The sequence below is a fragment of the Adiantum capillus-veneris genome, chromosome 14, assembly GCF_014529385.1.
Source record: "Adiantum capillus-veneris isolate H3 chromosome 14, ASM1452938v2, whole genome shotgun sequence".
NCBI classification, from domain to species: Eukaryota; Viridiplantae; Streptophyta; class Polypodiopsida; order Polypodiales; family Pteridaceae; genus Adiantum; species Adiantum capillus-veneris.
The window spans coordinates 158,658,496-158,683,857 of NC_140944.1; the positions used below are offsets into that span (position 1 = coordinate 158,658,496).

The following is a 25,362-nucleotide window of genomic DNA, read 5'->3' on the forward strand; positions in this document are numbered from 1 at the left end:
TAGCAGTAGTAGAGATTTTTGGCACCACAGTTTCTCCTGATTTCACCATCCCAACATACTTGAATAATGCAGTTAGGAATGGAGCCAATCTACCACTACACTGACGCTTCCTCTTATCTGGAGTAAACACATCTACATGATTTTTTTCATGGACCCAATGGGCCCAACTGAAACAACCTCCCTACTCTACAAATGCCAATAGAGTATAATTTTCTTTTGACATATAGTCAAATTTAGCCAGAAAAAAAACCCTCTCAAGATACCACTTTAACTGTTCCCTGCGGTCATAGTCCACATTTTTAAGCATGTAATACAATCTTGTACCTTCCCTGGACCCAAACTCCTTCTTCAAACAATCATCTGAACACTTTGGTAGTGTCATAATAATCAATATCTAATTCTCCTAAATGATTTTCTCATATTAAACTGATCATTTAATGTGGGGAAGTGCCAGGGGAGAAAAAGCTAGAATATTGGTTAAGCTGGCAGACCGGCCACAGTAGGGATCCAAAGGAGGGAAAATAGGGATCCAAAGGAGGGGCCATCTGCAAAAGAGCCATCTGCAACAATGGACTAAAAAGACCCTAAGGTTCAGCCCATTAAGACTTCCAAAATGCTAAGGTTCCAAAATTCAAAGGTTGTGTCCAAAGGTCAACCTTAGGGGAAATTGGATGCTTTGTGTGTGCCCTAAAAGTCTTTGCACATCCCTACATGGGAGGGGGCGAGCCCTAAAGGTAGGGGATGAGAGAGAAAGCCACACACACACACACAGGCTCCCTTTACACAAAGGGCATGAGGGACACATGTCAGCTCCCTAGGCCAGATGCCCACAAGGTGTGCCCAATTTCTATTGGATGGCTCTCACAAAAGGGGAAAGGGGGACACATGTTAGAAGGCTATCACTTATGTTGCTTAATTGTAATTGGCTTAACTTGGGGAGGGCCAATGAGGCTTCAGCAAGAGGGCTCGCCCAAGAGAGAGAGAGGGGGCTGATTTTTGCAAGGCATTATCACACACACACTCACACAAGATCATGTGTGAAGAAAGAGAAGACTATCTCTTCCCAAGCTTTAATGAAGAACTCATCACCTACTCCAAGCTTGTGAGATAGAATCCTACATCAACACTCTCTTGGCATGTGGATGCAAATCCAACCAAGAGCCAATCTTCAATGCATGCTCATCTCCTCTACCAAGCTAATTACTAAGCTAAGCTATGCTAATATGAGTGATTATGTGAGGAGATGTACATCTTTCTCGTAAGATACTCCTTCCTCTCAATCTACTCTCATACCCTGCTAGCTCTCACCATCTTCGAAGGTGTGCGACGTCTTGGGTCTGAGAACAGGGATAATTCAAGTTGTGTTTATTAAGTGTTTTGCTTAGTGCATGAAGTTTCCATCTTCATTGCACTAGCTAGTCTTGAAGGAACACAAAGAATTGTATTGTACAATGTCTCTCTTGATGGGAGAAACCATAATACAAAGCCTTTTGGAGGGGGGACCGGCTCCATGCAAATCCGGTCCTCAACTGTTGTCAATAGCTTAATTTCTCTCTCTTTTGAAAGTATTGTTGATGCTATCTAACTAGGTGTTATGCTTTTTGTTGCTCTCTCCACCCAAGCACTCTTGTAATTCTCATTAGGAATCTATTCTAATGAAATGCCCACTATGTTCATGCTAATTTCCGCTACACATATGTTATTAGGCCATTAAATGTTACATTGGTATCAGATCTCAAGGTTTCTCTTTTCTTGCTCAAGAAGGGAGGTCCTCAAGCTAGCTACAAATGGTTGGTATTATTTATTGCGTGTGAGTAAGTAGAATAGGGATTTTTTCAGCCTTGCAGTGCACCTGCCTTTGTGCAGTTAACGGGGAATCACCTTCGAGAGCTATGGTCTTAATAGCGGAGTCCTACGGGGCTCGCCTACAGCTTAACCACTATTGAGCTATTAGAAGCTTGACAGGAGCCGGTGTTGTTTTGGTGTTGAAAGGCCCTCTCTTCTATTCCTTTCAATTAATGGTATTCGAGCCGCGGATACAGTAGCTTGAGTGCTTTTTCTAAAGGGGTAAAGAGGAGTAGCAACTAGGGCTTGAAGTGCCAAAGTACACCTAAAAAGTTTACACCTAAAAGTTGTTAGAATGGCTGACAATAGTAAAGAGAGTGAAATTAATGTTGATAACTTTGATTTTTCTCATGACCAAGCTACTAATTATGATGCTTCAATGGTTGTTAACTATCTTGTTTCTAGGCTTCAACAAGCCATGGGCAATCCATCTCTCCAAAGTGAAGTGCAACGACAGCTCTGTGCTCACCGGATTCTTCAAGCTATTCACCATGATGAGAGAACACCTAGGAAGCCTCCTTGTGAGACTACCAAAAGAGTTCCCTCTCCGATTCGGGAAGAAGAAGAGAATCCTTATGAAGGGCTCAAGAATTTACTTCTTGATGATGCATCTCCTTCCCAAAGGAGAACTCAAGAGCCTCCACCGAAGGAACGAGAAAGAAGCGAGTCTCCCGCCACCTCGGCGGAGATGGCTCCACGAAGACGGCGGGCTAAACGCTCTCCATCATCACCAAAGCGGAGAAGACCATCGTATTCTTCTCCTCACCACAATGCAAAGAGGGATGATAAAAAGCAAGAGAAGAAAAAGGCGAGAAAGAGGACACCCTCTTCTCCATCTTCTTCCTCTTATGAAAGCTATGGTGAAGACGACAAAGATCAGGACAAGAAAAAGGCGAGAAAGAGGTCACCCTCTTCTCCACCTTCTTCAAATTCTTCACCTTCTGAAGAAAGTGATGGTGCAACTTTTGAACCATCAAAAAGAAGAGGCCATAGGAAATCCTATGCCGCATGGAAGAGGTCGTCCAAGTTGAAGAAATTCAAAGAGGGAGGGAAGAGCATCTCTTTCCTTACCTATGATGGTACCTTTGGTGCCACAGACAAAGTCTTGGCCTTTATCCAGCAATTCGTGCGGCGTTTGGAGATGAGGGCTTCACGGAGTCCTCTAAGCTACGCCATGTAGCTATGCACTTTCAAAAGTCCGCCAGACAATGGTGGTCTAGCCTACGAGCCAACGGTGAAGCTCCACGAACATGGAAGGCTTTAAGAGCTTCCATTATGAAGCAGTTTTTGGCCACCGATGCCAAAGATAGAGTACTCACCGAATGGCGAAGCTTAAAGCTCTCTCCCAATGAATCTATCCACAAATATGTAGACAAGTTTTGGGACTTACAACTCAAAGCCACTGTCTTCAAAAAGTTGGATTTTGGAGAGCAAAAGCAACAATTTTGTGCGGGCTTAACCAAAGAAATGGCGGAGTATGTCAACTCCCAAAGGCCACATACCATATCGGCGGTAATACACCATACTATGGTGGCCTCTTGATCAATTTCCAAACGGGGGTTGAAAGAAATAATAAACCCCCGGAAAACAAGGGTTCCAATGAGCCTAAGGAGAAGGACAATGTCCAAAAGTCTCCTAAGGGCAATTCCAACAAAGCTAAAGAGAAGGGAGTTTATAAAGGTAAGAATAAACTCTCTCCTGAAGAGCTTGAGCATTATCGTAAACATAACCGGTGTTTCAAGTGCGGCGAACAAGGGCATGCGTACCGCGCTTGTGCCCAAAAGAACAACCGCCAAGATCCTCCTAGAGCTTCCTTGGTTGAAATCCAAGAGCAGGAGACTCACCAAACTCAACACAAAGGATCTTCTCTATACCATGCTTGGGGAAAGGTAAGAGAACATGATGCTTTTATTCTCTTTGACCCTGGTTCTACTCACAATTTTATATCTATGGAGTTAGCCACCAAGCTAGGCATATAATCCTACGAGATGGGAGATGTCCTACCCGTAGACAGTGCCTTCAAGGGGCAAGAAGCTTCAGTCACTCCCTTAATTGGGAAATTGAGGCTTCATGTCCAAGGCTATGTGGACAATGAGGACTTCTTTATCTCTCCTCTCAAGCATGAGGATGTAATCCTAGGGGCACCATGGTTTGACCGCCTGGCTGCCGATGTTAAATTTCCTGAAAGGAGAATCTCCTTTAAGTTCAGGGAACGAGACATGTATATAGATGCTAAGGAAATGGGTAACACCATCCCCATTGTTCATACACCAGTTTTCAACAAGTCAATAAAGAGCTCTATTTCCGTGTACATGATTTTTGTTAAAGATTCTCAAAATGAACCTAATGCTTTAACAAAACAAAATAAAAGCAACCAAAAGGAATTAGAGTTATCCAATTTTCTCAAGGGGTTTCAAGATATTTTTATTGACGACATCCCTTGTGAGCTACCTCCTAAACGAGGTAATGATGACCATGCAATCGAACTTCTTCCAGGAAGTTCACCGCCTAACAAACCTCCTTATAGAGTTTCTCAAGCTCAACAAGAGGAGATTATGCGGCAAGTGCATGAGTTAGTTGGTAAGGGCATGGTCAGGCCTAGCTCATCTCCATTTTTCTCACCTGTGCTATTAGTGCAAAAGAAAGACGGCACATATCGTATGTGTGTCGACTATAGAGCACTAAATAGGATCACTATCAAGAATAGGTTTCTTGTTCCATGGGTAGACGACCTATTTGATAAGCTACAAGGATCGACCTACTTCAGTAGGATCGACCTAAAAAGTGGTTATCATCAAATAAGGATAGTTGATCAAGACATTGTAAAGACCGCATTTCGCACCACATTTGGTCTTTACGAATACATTGTCATGCCTTTTGGCTTGACCAATGCACCAGCCACATTCAACCGCTTGATGGAGAAGCTGTTCAGGCGTCATCGAACCTTCACTGGAGTGTTCTTTGATGATATTATCATCTACTCTAATTCATTGGAGGAACACAAGCAACATCTCCAGGTAATATTTCAAGTTTTAAGAGAGAATAAACTTTATGTTAATCGAAAGAAAAGTGAATTTTTCTTGCAAGAGATTCAGTATTTAGGTCACATTATCTCTCAAGATGGCATCCAAATGGATCCATCCAAGTTAGAGGTAATAAAAGGATGGCCTAAACCAAGGAATCTTCATGAACTAAGAAGCTTTATAGGTATGTGTGCATACTATAGACGCTTCATAGAAAAGTTCTCACAAATTGCGGGACCATTACATGACCTAACAAAGAAAAGCGTTAGGTATACATGGTCTAATAAGGAGAACAATGCTTTCGAAAAGCTTAAAGAAAAGCTTATCTCTCAACCTGTGCTTACACTACCGGATCTCTCAAAACCATTTGAGGTCCAATGTGATGCTTGTGGTGATTGCCTTGGAGCTGTTTTGCTCCAAGAAGGGCACGCCATAGGCTATGAGAGTCGAAGGCTCGACCCTGTTGAGCAAGCTCTAGGCATATACGAAAAAGAACTCCTTGCAGTTCTACATGCCTTAGACTCATGGAAGCACTATTTATTGGGGACTCCTTTCATTCTGCGAACGGATCACCAAAGTCTTAAGTACTTCATGACGCAGACCAAGCTCTCCGACAAACAAATGAGGTGGGAAAATTTCATTTTTATATTGCTCACATTGCTGGCAAGCATAATCAAGTAGCGGATGCACTCTCAAGACGACCGAGAGTGAATGCGGTTTCCATAGCAACTCACAATGATCTATCTTCAATGATAGATGAGTATGCTATTGATCCCGATTTTAGAGATGTAATTCAGCCCTTGCATTAGGGAAGAAAGAAGAACCATTTACTTTACAAGATGGTTATCTTCTCTATGGCAATAGACTATGCGTTACTAACTCCCTGCGTGAGAAAGTAATGTATGAATATCATGCTCCACCTTATGTGGGGCATAGAGGGATTCAGTCTACCTTAAAGGGAATTGAAACATATTTCTATTGGCCTACCATGAAAGTGAACATACAAGAGTATGTTTCCAAATGTGTGGTATGCCAAAAGACAAAATTTGATAGAGGGAAGCAACTTGGATTGCTTCAACCCTTGCCAATCCCTGATTCACCATGGGAGAGCATATCCATGGATTTTATCTTTTGGATTGCCTAAGTCTATCCATGGGAATACAGGAATATGGACGATAGTAGACAGGTTTAGTAAACAAGTTCATTTTATACCTGTCAAAAAGACTATCAAAGCCCATCAAATGGCAACCCTCTTCATTTCACAAATTTTCAAGTACCATGGCTTGCCAATGTCCATAGTGTCGGATAGAGATCCTAGAATGACCAGTAATTTCTGGAAGGGTCTCTTTGAGAATTTAGGGACAAGGCTAAATTTCTCTTCGACCTATCATCCACAAACGGATGGCCAAATTGAAATAGCTAACCTAACCATTCTCGATCTACTAAAATCCTATGTAACGGAAGTAGATCAAAGATCCCAATGGGAGAAGTACTTACCTTTAGTGGAGTATGCTTACAATAACACTGTACATACTTCCACGGGAAAAGCACCTTTCGAGGTAATTGAGGGAAGATCAAAACGTCCCTTGCTACTTAAGGTACATGGGAAGATCTTCACTGCAGATGAGTATAGCTGAGACCTACAAGAATCTTTTCAAAAGATTAAGGATGCTATCTCTATCTCATAGAAAAGGCAAAAGGCTGCTGCTGACAAGCACAGAAGAGCCCAAGCCTTTAAGAAAACGATTGGGTCTTGTTAAAGTTTCCCAAGGCTCGATTAAGGCACACGACGGGCAAGAATCCTACGGGCCACCAAAAGTACTATGCTAAACTAGCAAAAAGGTACTATGGTCCCTTTCAGATTCTTAGTCCAATCAATGAGATGGCCTATCAACTCAAGTTGCCCAATCATTGGCTCATACACAATGCTTTCCATGTGAGCCTATTAAAGCCTTACGAAGGAGATCCACCTCAAGAACCAACTATTGAAAACCCACCGGAGATCGAGGACCAAGAGGAGGTGCTACAGCCCGAGTCCATTCTCCGACGTGAAGACAAGGTATTAAGAGGCGGTAAGACTATCCGAAGATATCTTATGAAGTTTAAGAATTATCCTTTTGAAGATGCTAGATGGATGCAAGGCATACAATTAAAGGATAACCTAAACCTTGTCAATGCTTACAATGCTTCCCAAGAGTAAGCAAATGTACAAAATGTTAAAAATGAACAAAGTTTTTGTCTTATCAAACTCTCTCTTTTTTTTATTTGTGCACAAAAATGAAGTAGTATGCATGCTTAGATCAAGTTTGCGGAGATGACGTCTCCCAAAAACCAAGTAGAGCTTGTCACCCTACTATGGAAGACTGATAGGACTAATGTGTAGACATGCTTGCGGTAGCCTCAGGCTCTCAAGTGCCGAATGGACTAGTCATCCATTGTGGAATGATGTCGTAGGGTAACATAGGGATCCTCTACCCGCTAAGAAAAGGACTCATGAATATGCTTTATCTTCTGTACACCATAGTCAAGGATGACTATTATTTCAAGAGAGAGGTAATGTCATAATAATCAATATCTAATTCTCCTAAATGATTTTCTCATATTAAACTGATCATTTAATGTGGGGAAGTGCCAGGGGAGAAAAAGCTAGAATATTGGTTAAGCTAGCAGACCGGCCAGAATAGGGATCCAAAGGAGGGAAAATAGGGATCCAAAGGGGGGGCCATCTGCAAAAGAGCCATGTGCAACAATGGACTAAAAAGACCCTAAGGTTCAGCCCATTAAGACTTCCAAAATGCTAAGGTTCCAAAATTCAAAGGTTGTGTCCAAAGGTCAACCCTAGGGAAAATTGGATGCTTTGTGCGTGCCCTAAAAGTCTTTGCACATCCCTACATGGGAGGGGGCGAGCCCTAAAGGTAGGGGATGAGAGAGAAATCCACACACACACACACACACACACAGGCTCCCTTTACACAAAGGGAATGAGGGACACATGTCAGCTCCCTAGTCCCGATGCCCACAAGGTGTGCCCAATTTCTATTGGAGGACCCTTGAAGTGGACCAATGAGAATTAAGCTAGAGTAAATCTAGTTTAATTAATTTAAAAAACATTTAATAAAAGAAACCAATGAGAATTAAGTCTCCTAGAAGACTATTGGGCAGTCTCCCAAGGGGTCCAATGATCATTCAGGAGCCCCATGGCTTGCCTGATTCCTATTGGCCAGGAGGCAAAGGGGTCCAATAAGAGTTTAGTTTAATTATTTAATTACCTAAAGCTCTCACAAAAGGGGAAAGGGGGACACATGTCAGAAGGCTATCACTTATGCTGCTTAATTGTAATTGGCTTGACTTGGGGAGGGCCAATGAGGCTTCAGCAAGAGGGCTCGCCCAAGAGAGAGAGGGGGCTGATTTTTGCAAGGCATTATCACACACACACTCACACAAGCTCATGTGTGAAGAAAGAGAAGACTATCTCTTCCCAAGCTTTAATGGAGAACTCATCACCTACTCCAAGCTTGTGAGATAGAAGCCTACATCAACACTCTCTTGGCATGTGGATGCAAATCCAACCAAGAGCCAAGCTTCAATGCATGCTCATCTCATCTACCAAGCTAATTACTAAGCTAAGCTATGCTAATATGAGTGATTATGTGAGGAGATGTACATCTTTCTCGTAAGATACTCCTTCTTCCTCTCAATCTACTCTCATACCTTGCTAGCTCTCACCATCTTCGAAGGTGTGTAAGGTCTTGGGTCTCAGAACGGGGATAATTCAAGTTGTGTTTATTAAGTGTTTTGCTTAGTGCATGAAGTTTCCATCTTCATTGCACTAGCTAGTCTTGAAGGAACACAAAGAATTGTATTGTACAATGTCTCTCTTGATGGGAGAAACCATAATACAAAGCCTTTTGGAGGGGGGACCGGCTCCATGCAAATCCGGTCATCAACTCTTGTCAATAGCTTAATTTCTCTCTCTTTTGAAAGTATTGTTGATGCTATCTAACTAGGTGTTATGCTTTTTGTTGCTCTCTCCACCCAAGCACTCTTGTAATTCTCATTAGGAATCTATTCTAATGAAATGCCCACTATGTTAATGCTAATTTCCGCTACACATAAGTTATTAGGCCATTAAATGTTACATTGGTGGAACAGTTACTGTTGTGAAGCTTGAAAACTGCAGCAATCACCTGTGGGCACAACATGACCTTGTCAGATATTGCTCCTTTGGTCTTCCTCAACAACTCTGCTTGTGACTTGGCATAAAAATTCCCTTTCCATTCTTTCCATGGCAACATTGCATACTCATAAAGCCCCAACTGTCTGATCCACTTCTCATTCTTCTCTGTATCAGCTTCCATCTCAATCTTGAGATCTGTGTACAGGTCCATCAAACTCTGCAGCATTTTGTTTGCCGACAAAGGTGGCGGTTCCTCCTCTGAGAACTCCTCTTCTTCCTCATCACTTACATCCACCCTCAGGTTGAGTTCCTTTCTCCTCAGCTTGGTTGTGACAGGATCTGCTGACTCAGTTTCAGCATGGGGTCTCATGGCTGCTGCAGGCTTTTCTTTAGGGGCCATAGTGCTTGATGAAGGAGTGGATGAAGAAGACGACTGCAAGAAGTAATCAGTAGATAGGTACTTGCACGGAAAAGAGACGAACATTTCATAAGAATTGCACTGCATACATCTGCTGAGTGACCTCCTTGATAGCTCTCGCGCCCCAATAATTATAGATAGTGGCGAATAATCTTCCCGCAAACCCAAATATTGTTGAACGTTAAACCCTTTACTTCCAGTTTTAAAAATTCCGATCTAGTAAATTCCGATCAACCAATATCCGATGCACCACACTAGATGACTGCATACTGGATCATGTTTATTTGAAGTGAATCTCCACCCATCAGAACCTTGCCGATCACTCCTCCTTCCTTCCTTCATCACGTGTTCTCTGTTGACACCCTTATCAACATTGCTTCTAATACCATGCTCACTTGATAGCACTACTTGCTGACTCTGAAAAACTGGTAATTCAACTGCCTCACACAAAGCATCACCTACCACTTTTGGTGTCGACCAGTCAAGGTGAGGTGGTTTAACTTGAAATTTCTTTAACCTGAATCCATTAGTTGGTTTTTCCACTTTGGTTCCAAACACATCAGCAACTATAAATGTGCCTTGGCCTAAATATTCAACAATCTGATAGGGACCCTTGTACCTCAAGGTCCATTGCCCTGGGAATGGACCAAGACTAGAATTATGCAGCATCACCCAATCTCCCAGTTTGAACAGTTTGAACTTGACATTCATAGCTACCCAGTCTTGTCTTCTCCTCTGGATGATCTTAGTGATGTAAGAACTCACCGGCCTATCCTCTTCTAGCTGCATCAAATACTTACATCTGTGCTTTACTGACAATGCAGGAGACATTTTCTCAGCAGATACTCTCAAGCTAGGTACCACAAATTCCATAGGTACTACAGCCTCCAACCCATAGACCAACCTGAAAGGTGTCATCCCTGAGGTGACTTTGAATGCAGTCCTCAACGACCACAGAGCTGAATCCAACTTCAGATCATCCTGCACAATCTTTTTCAAAATTTTAACCAGATTTTGTTGCTACTTTCAGCCTGTCCATTGGCCTGGGGATGATATGGGGTAGACTTCTTGTGTAATATCATATGAGGTTAAGTTAGCTCCTGTATGACCTCATTCAAAAAATGTGTCCCCCTATCACTCAGCAACTCAACTGGACACCGAAATCTTGTCATAATGTTATGATACAAAAACTTTGCAACACTGGCTGCTTTGTTATCCTTCAGTGCCACAGCTTCCACCCACTTAGTACAATAATCTGTAGCAACCAAAATGTACCTGTTCCCCCTAGAGCTAGTGGGTTTCACTGGTCCTACAAAGTCCATACCACATTTTGAAAAGGTTCCAGAGGTAGAATAGGATGATCTGACATCTTGTCCCTATTGTCTGGCTGACCAAGCTTCTGACACACCACACATTTTTTTGCATACTCATGTGCATCTTTTAACAAAGTAGGCCACCACAAACCTACTTGCAAAATTTTCTTTCCTATAATGTCTTCTAAAAAATGTCCACAGCTTGTCCATAATGAGCTTCTTGTAGAACTGTTGATTGTTCAAATTCTGGAACACACCTTCTTATCACTTGATCAATACCCTTCTTGTATAATGCTCCTGCAATCACCAGAAATGGTCTGCTTTTCAATGCAAATTTCTTCCTTTAATAAGGTGAAAACCCTCCTAGCATAACCCCATCAGTTAGCTACACCAACATCTGATCATCCCAAGAATCTGGAGCTTCCTACTGAACTGAAAATAAACCTGCATCAGGTAACTGATCATCCACACCTGTTGGAGATTCCCCTGTTTCTAGTCTGCTCAAATAATGTGCCACAGCATGCTCTTTCCCAGGAGGATGAATAATCACAAACTCAAATTCCTGCAAAAGCAACATCCACCTTGCTAATCTCCCTGTAAGAATGGGCTTCTTAACCAAGTACAACAAAGCTTGGTGATCAGCATGAAACATAACCCTGTTACTGAGTAAGTAATGCCTGAACTTATTCAATGAATATACCACGCCCAAAGCCTCTCTCTCAGTCACAATATAACTCTTTTATGTTGGGGTCAACATCCTACTTGCATAATACAATGGTCTATACCATCCCCTAACCTTTTCCTGCATCAACACAGCTCCAATTGCAATATCCGATGCATCAACAAAAGCATGAAAAGGCAATGTCCAATCAGGAGGCTGCAATATTGGTGCTACTGATAGCATTTTCTTTAACATCTGAAAGGCTGTCTCCTGTGGTTCATCCCATTTAAAGGCAACATCTTTCTTTGTAAGATGAGTCAAACGTGCACATGTATTAGCCAAATTTCTAATATACCTTGAGTGCCACTTCACTTGTCCCACGAACCTGCTAAGCTCCTTCACATTCTGAGGTGATTTGGCTGCCTGGATTGCTTCAATCTTTTTGGCATCAATGGCCATCCCATCAGTAGATACTACATATCCCAATAAAATACCACTCCTGACTGCAAGTACACTTTTATATGGATTCAAGGCCATGTGAAACAGTCTGCATCTTTCCAAACATAACTTCAAGTGAATCAAATGCTGGTCCTTCTTTCCAAATACTGAAAAGTTATCTACAAAAACCCTCATAAAATCCTGAAGATAAGGTTCAAATGTCTTATGAGCCACAAAGTTGAAGGAAGGTGGACCATTATTCAAACCAAAACTGATCACTGTATACTCAAATGCTCCCCACTCAGTGATGAAGGTTGTCTTGTGTTGGTCTTCTAGAGCTACCTTGATCTGATTGTAACCTGAAAAACCATCAAGAAAGCTATACATATCATGTCCAGCTACTGCATCCAACACAACATCACAAAATGGCATAGGGAATGGATCATTAATAGTTGCAGCATTTAAATTCCTGTAATCCACACACACCCTCAACTTCCCATTCTTCTTTGGCACAACAATAATTGGTGACAACCATGACACTTTATTAACTGGCTTGATGAATCCTACTGCCAATAACTTATCTATTTCCTGCTTTACATGCTTTGCAAAATTGGGGTTCATTCTGTATCTCTGTTGTATGATTGGTTTAGCATTCTCTCTAAGATTAATGTGATGTTGATGTAGTTCAGGATCAATGCCCTTTATCTGTGAATAATCCCAAGCAAATACATCTTTATACTCCTGCAACAATTGAATCAAACCTTTCAAAAATTCACGTTCAGCATAGATGCTGATTCTGACCATCCTGGGATCTTCTTCACTTCCCAAATAAAACTCTCTAACTTCATCCTCTTTTAACTTGGTGGAGGTACCAAACCTTTTATCATAGATCTTTTCTACCATTTCTCTTGCTTCCTTCTCCTCTTGATCAATCTGCTCTTTCTGAGGCACCTCTGAATTTCGATCCATCATCTACAACACTTCTAATCCAGCAATCTCCTAGCCTGGAACTAGCCATACTTCATCCTCACCCTGATCTTCATTCTTCTGTATTATCCCTTCTACATCAACCTCAAAGAGAGGCACAATAATGGGATTATCAAAAATTCCTCCTCTTCATCATCTTCCACTGCATCTGCCAAGTTTATGGTTTGAGCACATCATGCTTTAGTCTTTGGAGGGATTTGTTTTCTTTCCTGCATTGATATGGTTACTGACTGCTTCCCCTTTTTCATCATGACAACATTTTCTCCCCAATCCTGCTTAACTCTAGCTTGTCTAAACCAGGGTCTTCCCAATAGCATCTTGTAGGAAGAATCTGAATCCTTCATTCTAAGTACCACAAAGTTCACAAAGAAAACCATACCTGCAATTTCAATTGCTTGCTGCTTGAGAATGCCTAAAGGCTGGACTCTCCTCTGGTCTGCCATCTTCACTTGAAATGGTGCTGGAGCTAATGTTCCTCCTAACTTCAATCTTCTATAAACCTCCTCAGGAAGTATATTCATCCGTGATCCTCCATCCAAAAGCACCTCTTTGAATAGCATGCCTTGAAACATTACTGCCACAACAGGTACTACAAAATCCGCATCTGCTGGATCTATCTGCTACAGCATTACTTCAGGATATTGGTTTTCCAACACTTGGTCTTACTGACCCTGAAGCTTCTTCAACAATTTCTCCTTAAAGGATGGAACTATACATAATAATTGATCCAATGATAATTGCAAGGGAGAGTTCACAAGCACCTCAAAACAATATTTGTCTTCTTTTGTTGGCATCAAACTTGGCTTGTGAAGCTTATGCTGCTTCTTGGATACCTCCAACTCTTCATTCTTCTCTTCTGCATACTGAACTTGCTCCTTCTGCACTTTTTCATGAACCTTATCCCTCACATCTTTCTGCTCTCTTCAATTAATTGGTCCCTTAGAGTTTGCTCTTGTGACTGCCAATGCTTCAGCTTCTTCCACCTGACCACATTGGTAACAATCACAATACCATCCTTCTTCATGTTCCTTATGCTCACTTTGATGTACAATGACTGGCTCTAGTTCTTGCTGCTCCTGATTGTCCACCAAAATAACATTAGCCTGAGCTTGTTGATTATGCTGTGGTTGCTGCTGCACTCCTTGTTGGTCTGCCTGACTAGGCCTCACAATGGGCATCCCTCTTTCTCCCTTGTGTCTAACCCATAATTCACAATTGAGACCAACCCAATGGTCTGGTGATCCACAATAGACACAAGGAATCACTCTGTCTCCTCTTCTCTGATTATTGTTTTGCTCTCTCCAAGGAGGTCTTGGTGGTCTATTAAATGGTTATCTTTCTCTAAATGGAGCTACCTGATTTGCTGCATCTTCACCTCTACCTCTTCATGTATTTGGTTGCTCCCTATTCCTGGGGTTAAACCAACACCTAGAGGTGGCATGTCCTTCTTTGTCACATATTTCACAATACAGTTTAGCTTTGGGTGCCAACATTGAATAACCAATGCTCTTTAATTTACTCACCAATTCCCCTTCCTGAGTTGCTTTATCCTTTTTGGACTTGTTCTTTGTGCTTTTCTTCTTCTTCTTTGACTTTTCTTCAACATCACTTGACTCAGTGTCATTATCTGAATCAGCATCTTCATCAGTTTCATGGGCATCAGTGGAGTCTGACTGATCATTAGAATCCTCCTCCTCTTTGGACCTGCTCTTTATTTTGGGTCTGCCAAGTCTTTTCTCGACTCTGGCTGCTGCATCAACTAGTGCAGCAAAACCTAGACCTATATCCACACTTTCCACAGCATTCTTTAAATCTTTCCTCAAACCTGTCAAAAAATTTCCTGCCAACATCTCATCAGTGGGCCTCTCATTGCCCTGAAGTCTCTCAACCAAAACTCTGAACTTTTGAGAAAAATCTTCAACCACCATATCTCTTTGTCTGATCACCCTGAGTTTCTTCAAAATGTCTGTAGGAGTCTTCTCCTTTCTGAATCTTTGTAAAAAAGGTGCTTTCAAAGCATTATAGGTAGCAAAATGGGCTATACCATATTGGCTAAACCAACTCATGGCTTTGCCTTCTAATGTAGCTGCAAATTGCTCCATCTTTGTTTGGTCATTATGCAAGGCCTGATAACCACTAGCCTGCCACTTTGTTTCAAAATGGGCAGCATGACAATCTGCATCTTCTTTCAACTTTCCTCTAAATTTGGCTCCTTTCACTGTAGGGTTTGGATGGGCCATGGGAGGATTTCTGGGTGGTCTCCTAGGTCTTTGCCTGGTAGCCCCCTGTAGTGGGTCAAACTGAAGCCTTTCTTCTTGTCCCTGCAGGTCTTCCGGTCAATGCAAGTGCTCCAACAAATTGCCTCACGTGCCTCCCATATGCTCTCAAAGAACCCTCAGCCCCTTGGTTCAATAATTCCTGTTCACTGTCACCGAACTCCTCCTCCCCATCAGAGGCATCATCATAATGAAAAGGTTCAATAGCAAGGTTTCCTGCTCGCGCCCGTGCCCTCGTATAATAAACTTTGCCTACTCTCCTCTGTCGTTGTGACATACATGATTCTCCACAAATTCACAACAACAGGATCGCCAAAGTGTTGGGGTTCTTCAACACACAGAGAACTTAGGTGTTGACAACATGTCACACACACCAAAGACAGAGTTAGACAAAGGCAAACATATCCAACTCATCACCATTTCACCATTCACCAAATTCCGACACAGCAGACTGAAGAACAAACATGAATCATAAAGCAAGAGACTACACAGTTTGATTCATCTTGGTCCAAAGATAACTTCCATTTCAGCCAAAATTACATCCTCGCGTGAACCAGCATGACCTTTATATAGGAACTTCTGACAGTTATAACTGTTACATCCCATTGACCAAAATCCGACTTATCAAGACTCCAACTTATTAAGATCCGACTAACTAAGAGTTGATTGATTAAACATAAGTACAAGTACTGATCTGGTGTAGGTTCAACATATGCCGTGGGCTGCATAAGCTCACTTTGTATGACAAGTGTGGGAGAAATTTTGAAAATGCAACTGTGGATTGTAAGGCTATTTGGCATGCATATTTTGGTCATTTTATTTTTTCCCCTTTACTGCATTTGCAGAAACCTGATATTGTTGCTTCTTTGCCTCCTCTTAAGGCACACATCAAATATGTTTGTGAAGGTTGTATTCTGAGTAAGATGTAGCATTCTAAATCTCTGAAGGATGTTCATCTAGGGCCATATGTAGGTTGCAGCTTGTATGTTTGTGGATCCATGCAAACTTCGTGCTTGGGCAATTACCTTTACTTCGTGACTTTCATTGATGATTACTCCAGGCATACATGGGTATATCCGCTTAAAGCTAAGTCCAAAGTATATATGTGCTTCAAAAAAATGCAAGCTATGTCTGAAAATTTCTCAAAATGTACTACGGGTACCCTCCGTTCCAATCGAGGGGGGGAGTATATGTCTCATCAGTTAAATGCATTTTTGGCTAGTCGTAAGATAAAACACCATTGTACAATGACTTATACGCCTCATCAAAATGGTGTTGCTGAGAGGAGAAATAGGTCACTTACAGAAATGGCATGATGCATGGTTAAAAATGCATAGCCATAGCCTTTCATTCATCGTCCTTCTCTCATACAACGCACTATCATCAGGTGCAATGCTAACTACTAAGAAGAATGAAGAGGTACCAAGCTCTTTACTAATTACAAACTGAAAAGTAAACTACTAAGGTTCAATAACACTTTACTGAAAGAATATGCAAAGCTAACAAGAGAGAGAGAGAGAGAGAGATTGACGTTCAATCGGGCGCACACGTTAGTGTGTGAGCATGCCTTTCATTTATAGAGTTTGAGGCGGCACCGTTACGGTGCTCGCCACTTTGATAATAATAGAATTACAACAAAAATTCTTATTTGTAACTAGGAATTATTGAGCATGTAGTACAACTTGGCATGTAGTAACACATCCAAAGCTCCTTGATGACTAGTTTCTTTTTTGGAAACAAGTAATCGAGAAAATTGATCTGAACCGGTTGAAAAAGGCACATCCAGGAAAAGAAGCAGTTATATGGATTTGATAGAATACAGATTTGTCGTGAGCGATTGGACGCAATGAAGAACAATCGAATCACCCGTTGACTAGAAACAATGAACAATTGGACTACTTAGTGAGTGGGAAGATTTCACGGGTTGGCAACTTGGCACAGTAAACGACAGTGAAGACTCAGGAGTCATGACATGCAAGCAACAGTACATTCGATGAAGGCCTCACGGGCAGCAAACGCAACGTACAACCCATCTTCACATGCATGCATGAATATTGGGACGTACCACTGCAGTCTACTGATCTGATCTGGTGCATGCACCTCATGTATGATAGCAAAGCCTCAACCAAGCGATCGATCTGCACTTACAAGCTCCTGTCGGTAGTTCTTTCGCGTGCTGATTATAAAGGAGTTTTCATCCCTACAAAAGCGCACATCCAGCTAGCAGAAGCCCGAAACTCTTTCCATTGCGGGTATCATGTAAATAGCGACCTACAGATTATATTAGGAAAAGGGGCGGCATAGCTAATTACAGAGCTGACCCAGGCTGCTCAAAACAAAGTAATCTCTATCTTCCTGGACAATGCACATGATATTGTTTGTAGGTCTGCTGCACTTTCTGCTACTACTAGATATGGCGGCTTTTGCTACTCTGCAAAACACTCCCGCCGGTAGAGATTATCAAAGCCATCAGAAGCATCTGGTTTCCATAGCTCTGAAAGCAGCTCTAGCTGTCGTCCACGAGTCTCACGCCCTATCTAGAAACTGCTCTAGAGTATCTTCTGATGGTAATGACCTGCATTTACTTGAGCTTCAAGCTGTTCAGGATTGCACTGAGATGATGGAGGGGGCATCGAACCAGCTCAATCTGGCAATTGCTAACTTATCTGTTATTGATAATAAAGGATCAGATCATGAAACCCTGATCAATCTTAATGTCTGGCTTAGCGCCTCTCTAAGCTTTCAAACGACCTGTGCCGACGGATTCCAGTTTGTTAGAAATGGCAAGTGTGAGAAGGAGATGCTGAGGAGGCAGCTGCAGCTGGAGAAGGTGCTAGTGAGAGGCTTGGACATGGTGAAGAAACTGCTAATGAAGCACAAGCGAGCTGCACCGGAGTCACTGCGCCATGCGCGCCATCTCTCCGCTGCTGTGGAGCGTGACGAATTAGTAGGGCCTCTGACATGGGTGTCAGCATGTGCAGAGCGCAAGCTGCTACTAGAAGCTGCGCCTCCACCGGCTACCGGCTTTATTTCACCCGTTTCCAATGTGCCTGTGCCTTTCGATGTAGCTGGTCGTCATGGATACAACAATTTGATCATGAGCGCGGACATGGTGGTGGCGCAGGATGGAGTGGGGGACTATCTCAACATCGCCGATGCACTAAACAACATTCCGCCAACATCCTCTTGGCCACCTGGGAAGCTGCGCTTTGTGCTTTACATCAAGCAGGGGGTGTACGAGGAGGTCGTGAATGTACCAAGCAGCTTGCCCAACCTTACCTTCGTAGGAGACGGCATGGGTTTGAGTGTCATTACGGGCAGGAACAATGTGAGCAGCGGTCTTTTCAACACATTTCGCACCGCGACTGTTGGTAACGTATTTGAGAGAGAGAGAGAGAGAGAGAGAGTTTGGACTTAATATTGTTCTAGGCAAAGTAGATTAAGAGAATGTTTGAGAAAGAGAGAGGGAGAGAGAGAGAGAGTGTGTATACTGCTCTTCAGGCATTTTGGCAGACGGCTTTATGGCGAGAGATATGACCTTCCGGAACACAGCAGGTCCGGAGGGATATCAAGCAGTAGCGCTGCGCGCTTCAGGGGACTACACGGTATTCTACCGATGCGGCTTTGAGGGCTACCAGGACACGCTGTACGCATTGGCCAGCCGGCATTTCTACCGAGACTGCATAATCCAAGGCACGGTGGACTTCATCTTCGGCAACGCCATCGCCAGCTTCCAGAACTGTCGCTTGCAAGCAAAGCGGCCGCTGAGAGGCCAACAGAACACGCTCACGGCACAGGGTCGCAAGGTGGAACTGGACATTTCTGGGTTTTCCTTCCAAAACTGCACTGTGGAGGCGGCGCCAGAGCTGATTAATGCATCGGTGTCCTTTCCCGTAAGCTCGTACCTAGGCCGCCCTTGGAAAGCCTTCTCACGTACCGTCTTCTTAGAATGCTTTCTAGACTCGCTCATCCACCCGGCTGGCTGGCTGGCTTGGAACTCCTCCAACCCTTTCTCCGACACCCTCTTTTATGGCGAGTTCCAAAACCGCGGTCCTGGCTCCCTCACCCCCAACCGCGTGTCTTGGAAGGGCGTCCACCCCTTCATGGACTTCTCAGATGCCGCCCTTTTCATTGCCGACAATTTCATCCTTGGTTCTGCCTGGCTTCCATTGTCCCAGGTCGACTACACCTCTGGCCTTCTTTGAAAACACCAATAGGAGAAGTTTGTTGGCTTCAATTAAAGCTTTAAAATCTTCACTTCATGAAGGCCGGTATGTTGGTACATGTTTCTAATTGTGAAATGCCAGTGCTTGTTTTAAGACTAAGGGCGTGGTCACACGGGCTTAGTTATCCGTAATGGATAACTAAGGGCGACTAGGTACTTGCAAGCCCAGGGAAGGCGGCAGGAAACTGCCTCGTGGTCACGCGTTGCGCAGCAAACGGTGCTGACCGCCACCTGCAGGTAAATCAGCAGGACTCCACTCACGGTAGCAGGTGCCGAGGAGAGAGAGAGAAAGAGAACACCCTGCGCTGCTCCCTTGCCTGATCGCATGGGCCATTGGGTTGCCTGCACGTCGCTCAAAAACTGCAAAAGCTGTGGAACGGGCAGGCGCATTAAAATACTCCTTTGCATAGTTGTGCAACTATGCCGAAATCGGCATAGTTGCAAAGGCATGTGCATAGTTTTGTTGTGCATCCTACTAAGCCTCGTGTGACCATGAGAGAGGCATAGTTATCTATCAGAATTACAGATAACTATGCCTCGCGTGACCACAACCTAAATAGTAATAGACTTCTATGAAAGGGTGCGAGCCATGTGAAGAGGCACAACCTCTCATGAGGAGACACCTCTTTGCTATCTATATAAAGACTGCCTAAACCTAGGATTGTAACACTCCAACATTGTCTACTACACTGGGAACTATGTTTTGTCTACGAGCAATGCCTATTGAATAGGTACGTATCTTTTCCATATGGTATCCATGGACTGCCACGATCCCTACAAGTGAGGCCTAGGCCCATGATGCTTCGTCTCATAAACCAGGCCAAGCAATTTCTCTTGAAGTAGATACAATCATGCAAAAGCATGTTAAGAAATAGATAAGGCGAGAGCTTGAGCTCTAGCAAGCACACACACATATAAAGACGGAGGCAAAATTTCTACTTCTTTTTCTTCACCTCTTTGTTATGTATATAAAGACTGCCTAAACCTAGGATTGTATCACTCGAACATTGTCTACTACACTGGGAACTATATTTTGTCTATGAGCAATGCCTATTGATCGATGAATAGACACTTAATGAATGTGAGCGTAAATATCTTTTCCCCATGGTATTCATGGACTGCCACGATCCCTACAAGTGAGGCTTAGGACCATGATGATTTGTCTCATAAATCAGTTGTTGTATCACTGGCAACAATATATGTGTCTACCAAGGTGTGCCTGCAATGATGGTTGTAATGACAGTCATCCAGGAGTAGTACATATTGACCTCTATATCTCAACACTCCCCCACAATGTCAATGTCGTCTCTTGTATGCCAAGCATTGCTTGAAACTTTCTTTAACCTATATACAAGGTCACATAGCCTCATATTCACATACCCTTGGTTGCACCATATATAGAACTTCCTCCAAGTCTCCATTCAAGAAAGTATTTTTTACATCCGTCTATTTCAACACCCATCCTAAAGTCGTAGCCACTGCAATTAATACACAAACAATATCCATCTTGGTTATAGGTAGGAATATCTCTTCATAATTAATGACACATGTTTGTGTAAAACCCTTGGCCACAAGCCTTGTCTTGTACCTAATCACACTCTGGCAATAAAATTGTGTTTTATCTTGTATACCTATTTATATCCAATTTCCTTCTTTCCCCACTACTACATTTGCCCCCCTACAGCGACGGCTACAACGACAAACTACCGTCGCATTAACGAGGAAAACGGCGTCCCTCTAACCGTCGCTACTTTACGTCGCATAAACGAGCCTGTTAGCGAGGTTTCTAGCGACGCGTAGCCATTGCATAAGCAACTGAAAAGAGATTTTTACTTTGCGTCAGATAAGCGGTGTGTGGCATAAACGATGCGTGGCATAAGCGACACATAGCATAAGCGGCGAGCCGCTTAAGCGGCCGACTGTTTTATTTTTGAAAAAAAAAGGTCGCATCAATGACGATCTGGACGTGCAACAACTATATGACGTGCATTTTTCACTCGAGATCTTTAACTGATCTCTCTCCCCTCCCTCTCTCTCTCTCTCACACACACACTAGCTCTCGGGTGAAACACACATACAAAACTCTAGCTCTAGTGCTCTCTCTCTCTCTCTCTCTCTCTCTCTCTCTCTCTCTCTCTCTCTCTCTCTCGCTCTCTCTCTCTCTTTGTCCCTCAAGCCAATCTTAAATTCCAAACCCATGGTTTCTATCATGTAGCAGTCGTTGTTATAAGTCCTAAATCGGCTCCCTCTGTTCAGTTAAGGAAAACGTTTTTGATGTATAACAGAAGGTCTATAAAGAAGTCACACAGAGAGAGAGAGAGAGAGAGAGAGAGAGAGAGAGAGAGATTAGAGCCTAACATAGAAACAATGCTTGCAAACTTCGAAAATGATCTATTGGCCAGCCGCTTCAGTTCTCGCGTTGGCATGTGGACAAGCTATGTCGGCTCACAAAAGCTCAAATGGCTCGCAAAAACATGCCTCATTGGCACATGGGCTCCATGTGCTAAAATTCGTCGATCGACCATTTCTGAAGTCCACGACCAAAAGATGCTCGCGGACTACTTTAGATGGACTACTTTGGAAACGGCCCATTGGTGGAGGATTTGCACTTCTGCGAGCTCACATAGCTTGTCCACATGCCAAAGAGGCATGTGGGAAAGCTATAGGACTCGCCGAGAGCTCAAACAGATGATCAATGTGTCGTTTTTGAGCGTTTTTCGATCAAGAACTTTGAAAACGATCCATCGACAAACTTTTTGAGCTCTAGCGAGCCGTTTACCTTGCCCATATGCCTCATTGGTACATGGGCATTCCATGTGGGCTCATAAGAGCTCAAATGGCTCGCTGATGGACCATTTCTAGAGTCTACGATCAAAAACATTTGTCCCTATTTCATACAACTCGGGACATGTGGATTTAACATGAAAATAAAGAAAACTTGGTACATCTCGGTACTTGGTACTTGGTACATGTCGGTACTTGATACTTGGTCCTTGCTTTGGTAGTAGATTCCACAATGAAACTTCGTACTTGCAATTGGTACATGGTCCATGGTACTAATTAGTCGGTGTAACTTTGCAGTACTGTAATAAATTAACATGAAAACGAAAAAAACTTTTTAGTGTTAGATTTAGTACTTGGTACTTGATTTGGTACTTAGTACTGGCTACTTGATACTTGGTACTTGATTTGATACAAGGTATGTAGAATCTGACACTTAGCGTAAAATCTACTACCTTTATAAAAAGTATGGAAATCAAAAGCTTGTTAATATTAGAGTCGAACATAGAAACCAAGAGAACTTGTTAGTGTTAGATTTGGCAGTTGATTTAGGGTTTAGTATCAAGTTCCATAATAAAACTTGATACTTGTAGTTGGTGCATGGTACATGGTATGTAACTTGAAACTTGGAGCGTTGTCGTGCCATGGCACATTCATAATGTGAAACTAAAGTATCTACCTCACTCTTGATGTTTATGATGTGTGGGACCAAATGCTATTATGTATATAGTGTGATATATGCGAAAATAGATGCCACGGTTGTAGCTCTGTATATACCTTGCAGGGATAGCGAGGCCCTCGACGTGGCACTATAGCATTATTTTTTCACATAAATATATGCCTAATTTTCTTTGGGAATGTACAAATGTCAAGTGTTTTCGAAGTGGCACGCTCGTTTTGACTAGAAAGTTCAATGCGGCCAATCTCGGCCAAAAATAGCAGGTTTCGTGCGCTGGCATAAAAGACGTGTCCAAAGTGCTTACCAAGTGGGAAAATGAGGTTCAACATGAAATTTGAGCCCAATGGGATTTTCCCACAATTTTATGGATTTTTTCCAGCTCGTTTGGGCTTTTTTCGGACAAAAAGTGACATTTTTGGGTTAAAAATGATCAAAAATAGCCTTAAAAATGCTCAAAATAGCTCAAAATGCCACACCAACGATGCTGGCATTGTTGCTCAAGTTGTGTGGGAATTTTCAGAGCCAAGAATGAGCTCATTTGGTCACATGAGCAAGGAGATACAGCCATTCCTTTACAGGGTGCTAGTGTAGTCCCGTGCTGCTTCCACTACATGGTTGAGGTTGTGAGGCCTCCAATTAGGGTTTCCTCTCCTCAAATAACTACTTGGGCTTCTCCAATGAAGTACTGAAGATTCCATAAAATGGTATCGACGAGGAATCGAAGCGTAAATTTAGGGTTTTTAACAGGTCGAATGAGCACTGCATCTGTGCAATTGGGAGCGAGGCTACACCTAATCTTCACACACACAAGAGTTTTGAGTTAGTATTGGTTCTTTTTCAAATTGAAGATTTCATGGATAGAGTTTTGTTCTTTTTTAGTGTGTTTTTGGCTTCAAATCGTATACGCCTTGCTTGATTTTGCTACGAATCCTCACAGTCAGAGGCCCGGCGCTTTCCTAGTCGCACTACGCAACTCGACGGAAAGTAGGCTAGGGTGAGGGTTCAAAAGCTTCATTGAAGGTCTCAAAAGAAAGGTTTAAAGCTATGGATCAACAAGAGCAACAGGGGGTTCGGTTTGATCCAGTCACAATGCAAATGTTTCAAGCTTTTTGCAGTGTTTATGCAGCAGCAGCAAGCTGCAGAAAGGAGGGAGCTCTCCTCAACCAAAGTGCTTCAATCTGTGGTGAAGAAATTGGATCAATTTAAAGGTAAAGATGTTACAAAGTATCTTTGTGGATATGTGAAGGAGATGGAGCTTCATCGAGTGCCCGAAGCAGAGATGGTGCAAAGTTTTGAACTAGCTCTGGTTCCCGAGATCAGAGAGCATGTAAGGGGAATTAGAAATGAGCATGGGGCAACTTGGGAAGCATTCAAATTAGCCTTGAAGGAAGAGTATCTCATGGAGGACTCCGAAAGGGTAACAAAGAGGACTTTTTTAGAGTGGGTAGTTCGGCCAAAAGAGGGGCTTTCGCCTACTGAACTCCTAAGGGAATTTGAACGCCGTTATGATCAACTGTCAAGGACTGAAAAGGCTATGCTAAACTTAGAGAAGACAAATCTCTTTTTGCAGGCATCAGGTAAAGAGATTCAAGATAAGTTAGAGCTACTCATTGAGGATAAGGATGCGGAACAAGGCTTAAAGACTAATTGGAATGATGTTGAAGATGCCATTTTGCTGCTAACTAAGCGTCAACGATGAAGAGACAAGATGATAGCTAACCCTACTGAAGTCCCAAGTGTTTCCGAGAGTCCTATAAGCTTGTTATTGTGGTTCCAAAGAGTGACAAGTCCATTCTAGATGATATTGTCAAGGGAATGCAAAAGATCAAGTTAAAGCTTACAAGGCTAGAAGAAAAGGGGCAACCATTAGGTCAATCTACAGGGCAACAACCGCAAACCAGAGAAGGCTTTGTCAATAGATGCATATGGTGTGATAGTACTGACCATGGAAGGAGGGATTGTGAAAGTTTTAAAGACGCTTTGACAAAGGAGCTCGTTTTCTTTAAAGATGAAAAAAATCACTTAAGTGAAACAGGCAAGCTCTTGGGAATTTTTTTTGGCAAAGGCGGGATGAAGAAACTAGTTGAGGACATGGCTACTAGCCATGCCATCTCGATGGTTGAGGCAGCCGCCTATGGGTTGAAGGTGGATCCTATTAAGAAAAAAGGATCAGTCAAGGTTGGAGAAGAGGAATCTAATGGTATTGGAGAGCTATGGCCATGCGCTATAGAGTCTGCTATGAAGGGAAAAATGACTACAGAGGTTTTACATGAAGCTAGAGACTGCATTCGGCTAGAAATAGGTTGGAATGAACCTGTGGACTCTTTGTTAGTGCATGCATAGATTTCCAAATGTTAAGCAAATGAGGCCATTGTCGAAGAGAAACGTAGGCGTGAGAATGGGGATGAACGGCCTTCAAAATGGGCAACGAGGAGTGGAAGTAGAAATGACACAATGACTCCTAGATCACCTTCCCCACAACAGATGCCTATCCCCGAAGTGCCTATGCAGGAAGCCTCTAAAGAAAAGAAGAAAGAAG

At 42.8% G+C, this 25,362-nt stretch overlaps 1 protein-coding gene across 1 annotated transcript; it reads left to right on the top strand.

Moving 5' to 3' along the window:
- Nucleotides 1-17,333: 17,333 nt before the first annotated feature.
- LOC147443436 (putative pectinesterase/pectinesterase inhibitor 38) lies at nt 17,334-19,404 on the top strand. Its single transcript, XM_086529300.1, has 2 exons — nt 17,334-18,509; nt 18,640-19,404. The coding sequence occupies exons 1-2, from the start codon at nt 17,501-17,503 to the stop codon at nt 19,341-19,343; spliced, it is 1,713 nt and encodes a 570-aa protein (XP_086385426.1). The 5' UTR covers nt 17,334-17,500; the 3' UTR covers nt 19,344-19,404.
- Nucleotides 19,405-25,362: the final 5,958 nt, after the last annotated feature.

Coding starts and splice junctions, on each gene's coding strand:
- LOC147443436 (XM_086529300.1), top strand. CDS start 17,501: ATGCACATGATATTGTTTGTAGGTCTGCTGCACTTTCTGCTACTACTA. Junction 18,510..18,639: donor ATTTCGCACCGCGACTGTTG/GTAACGTATTTG, acceptor ACTGCTCTTCAG/GCATTTTGGCAGACGGCTTT.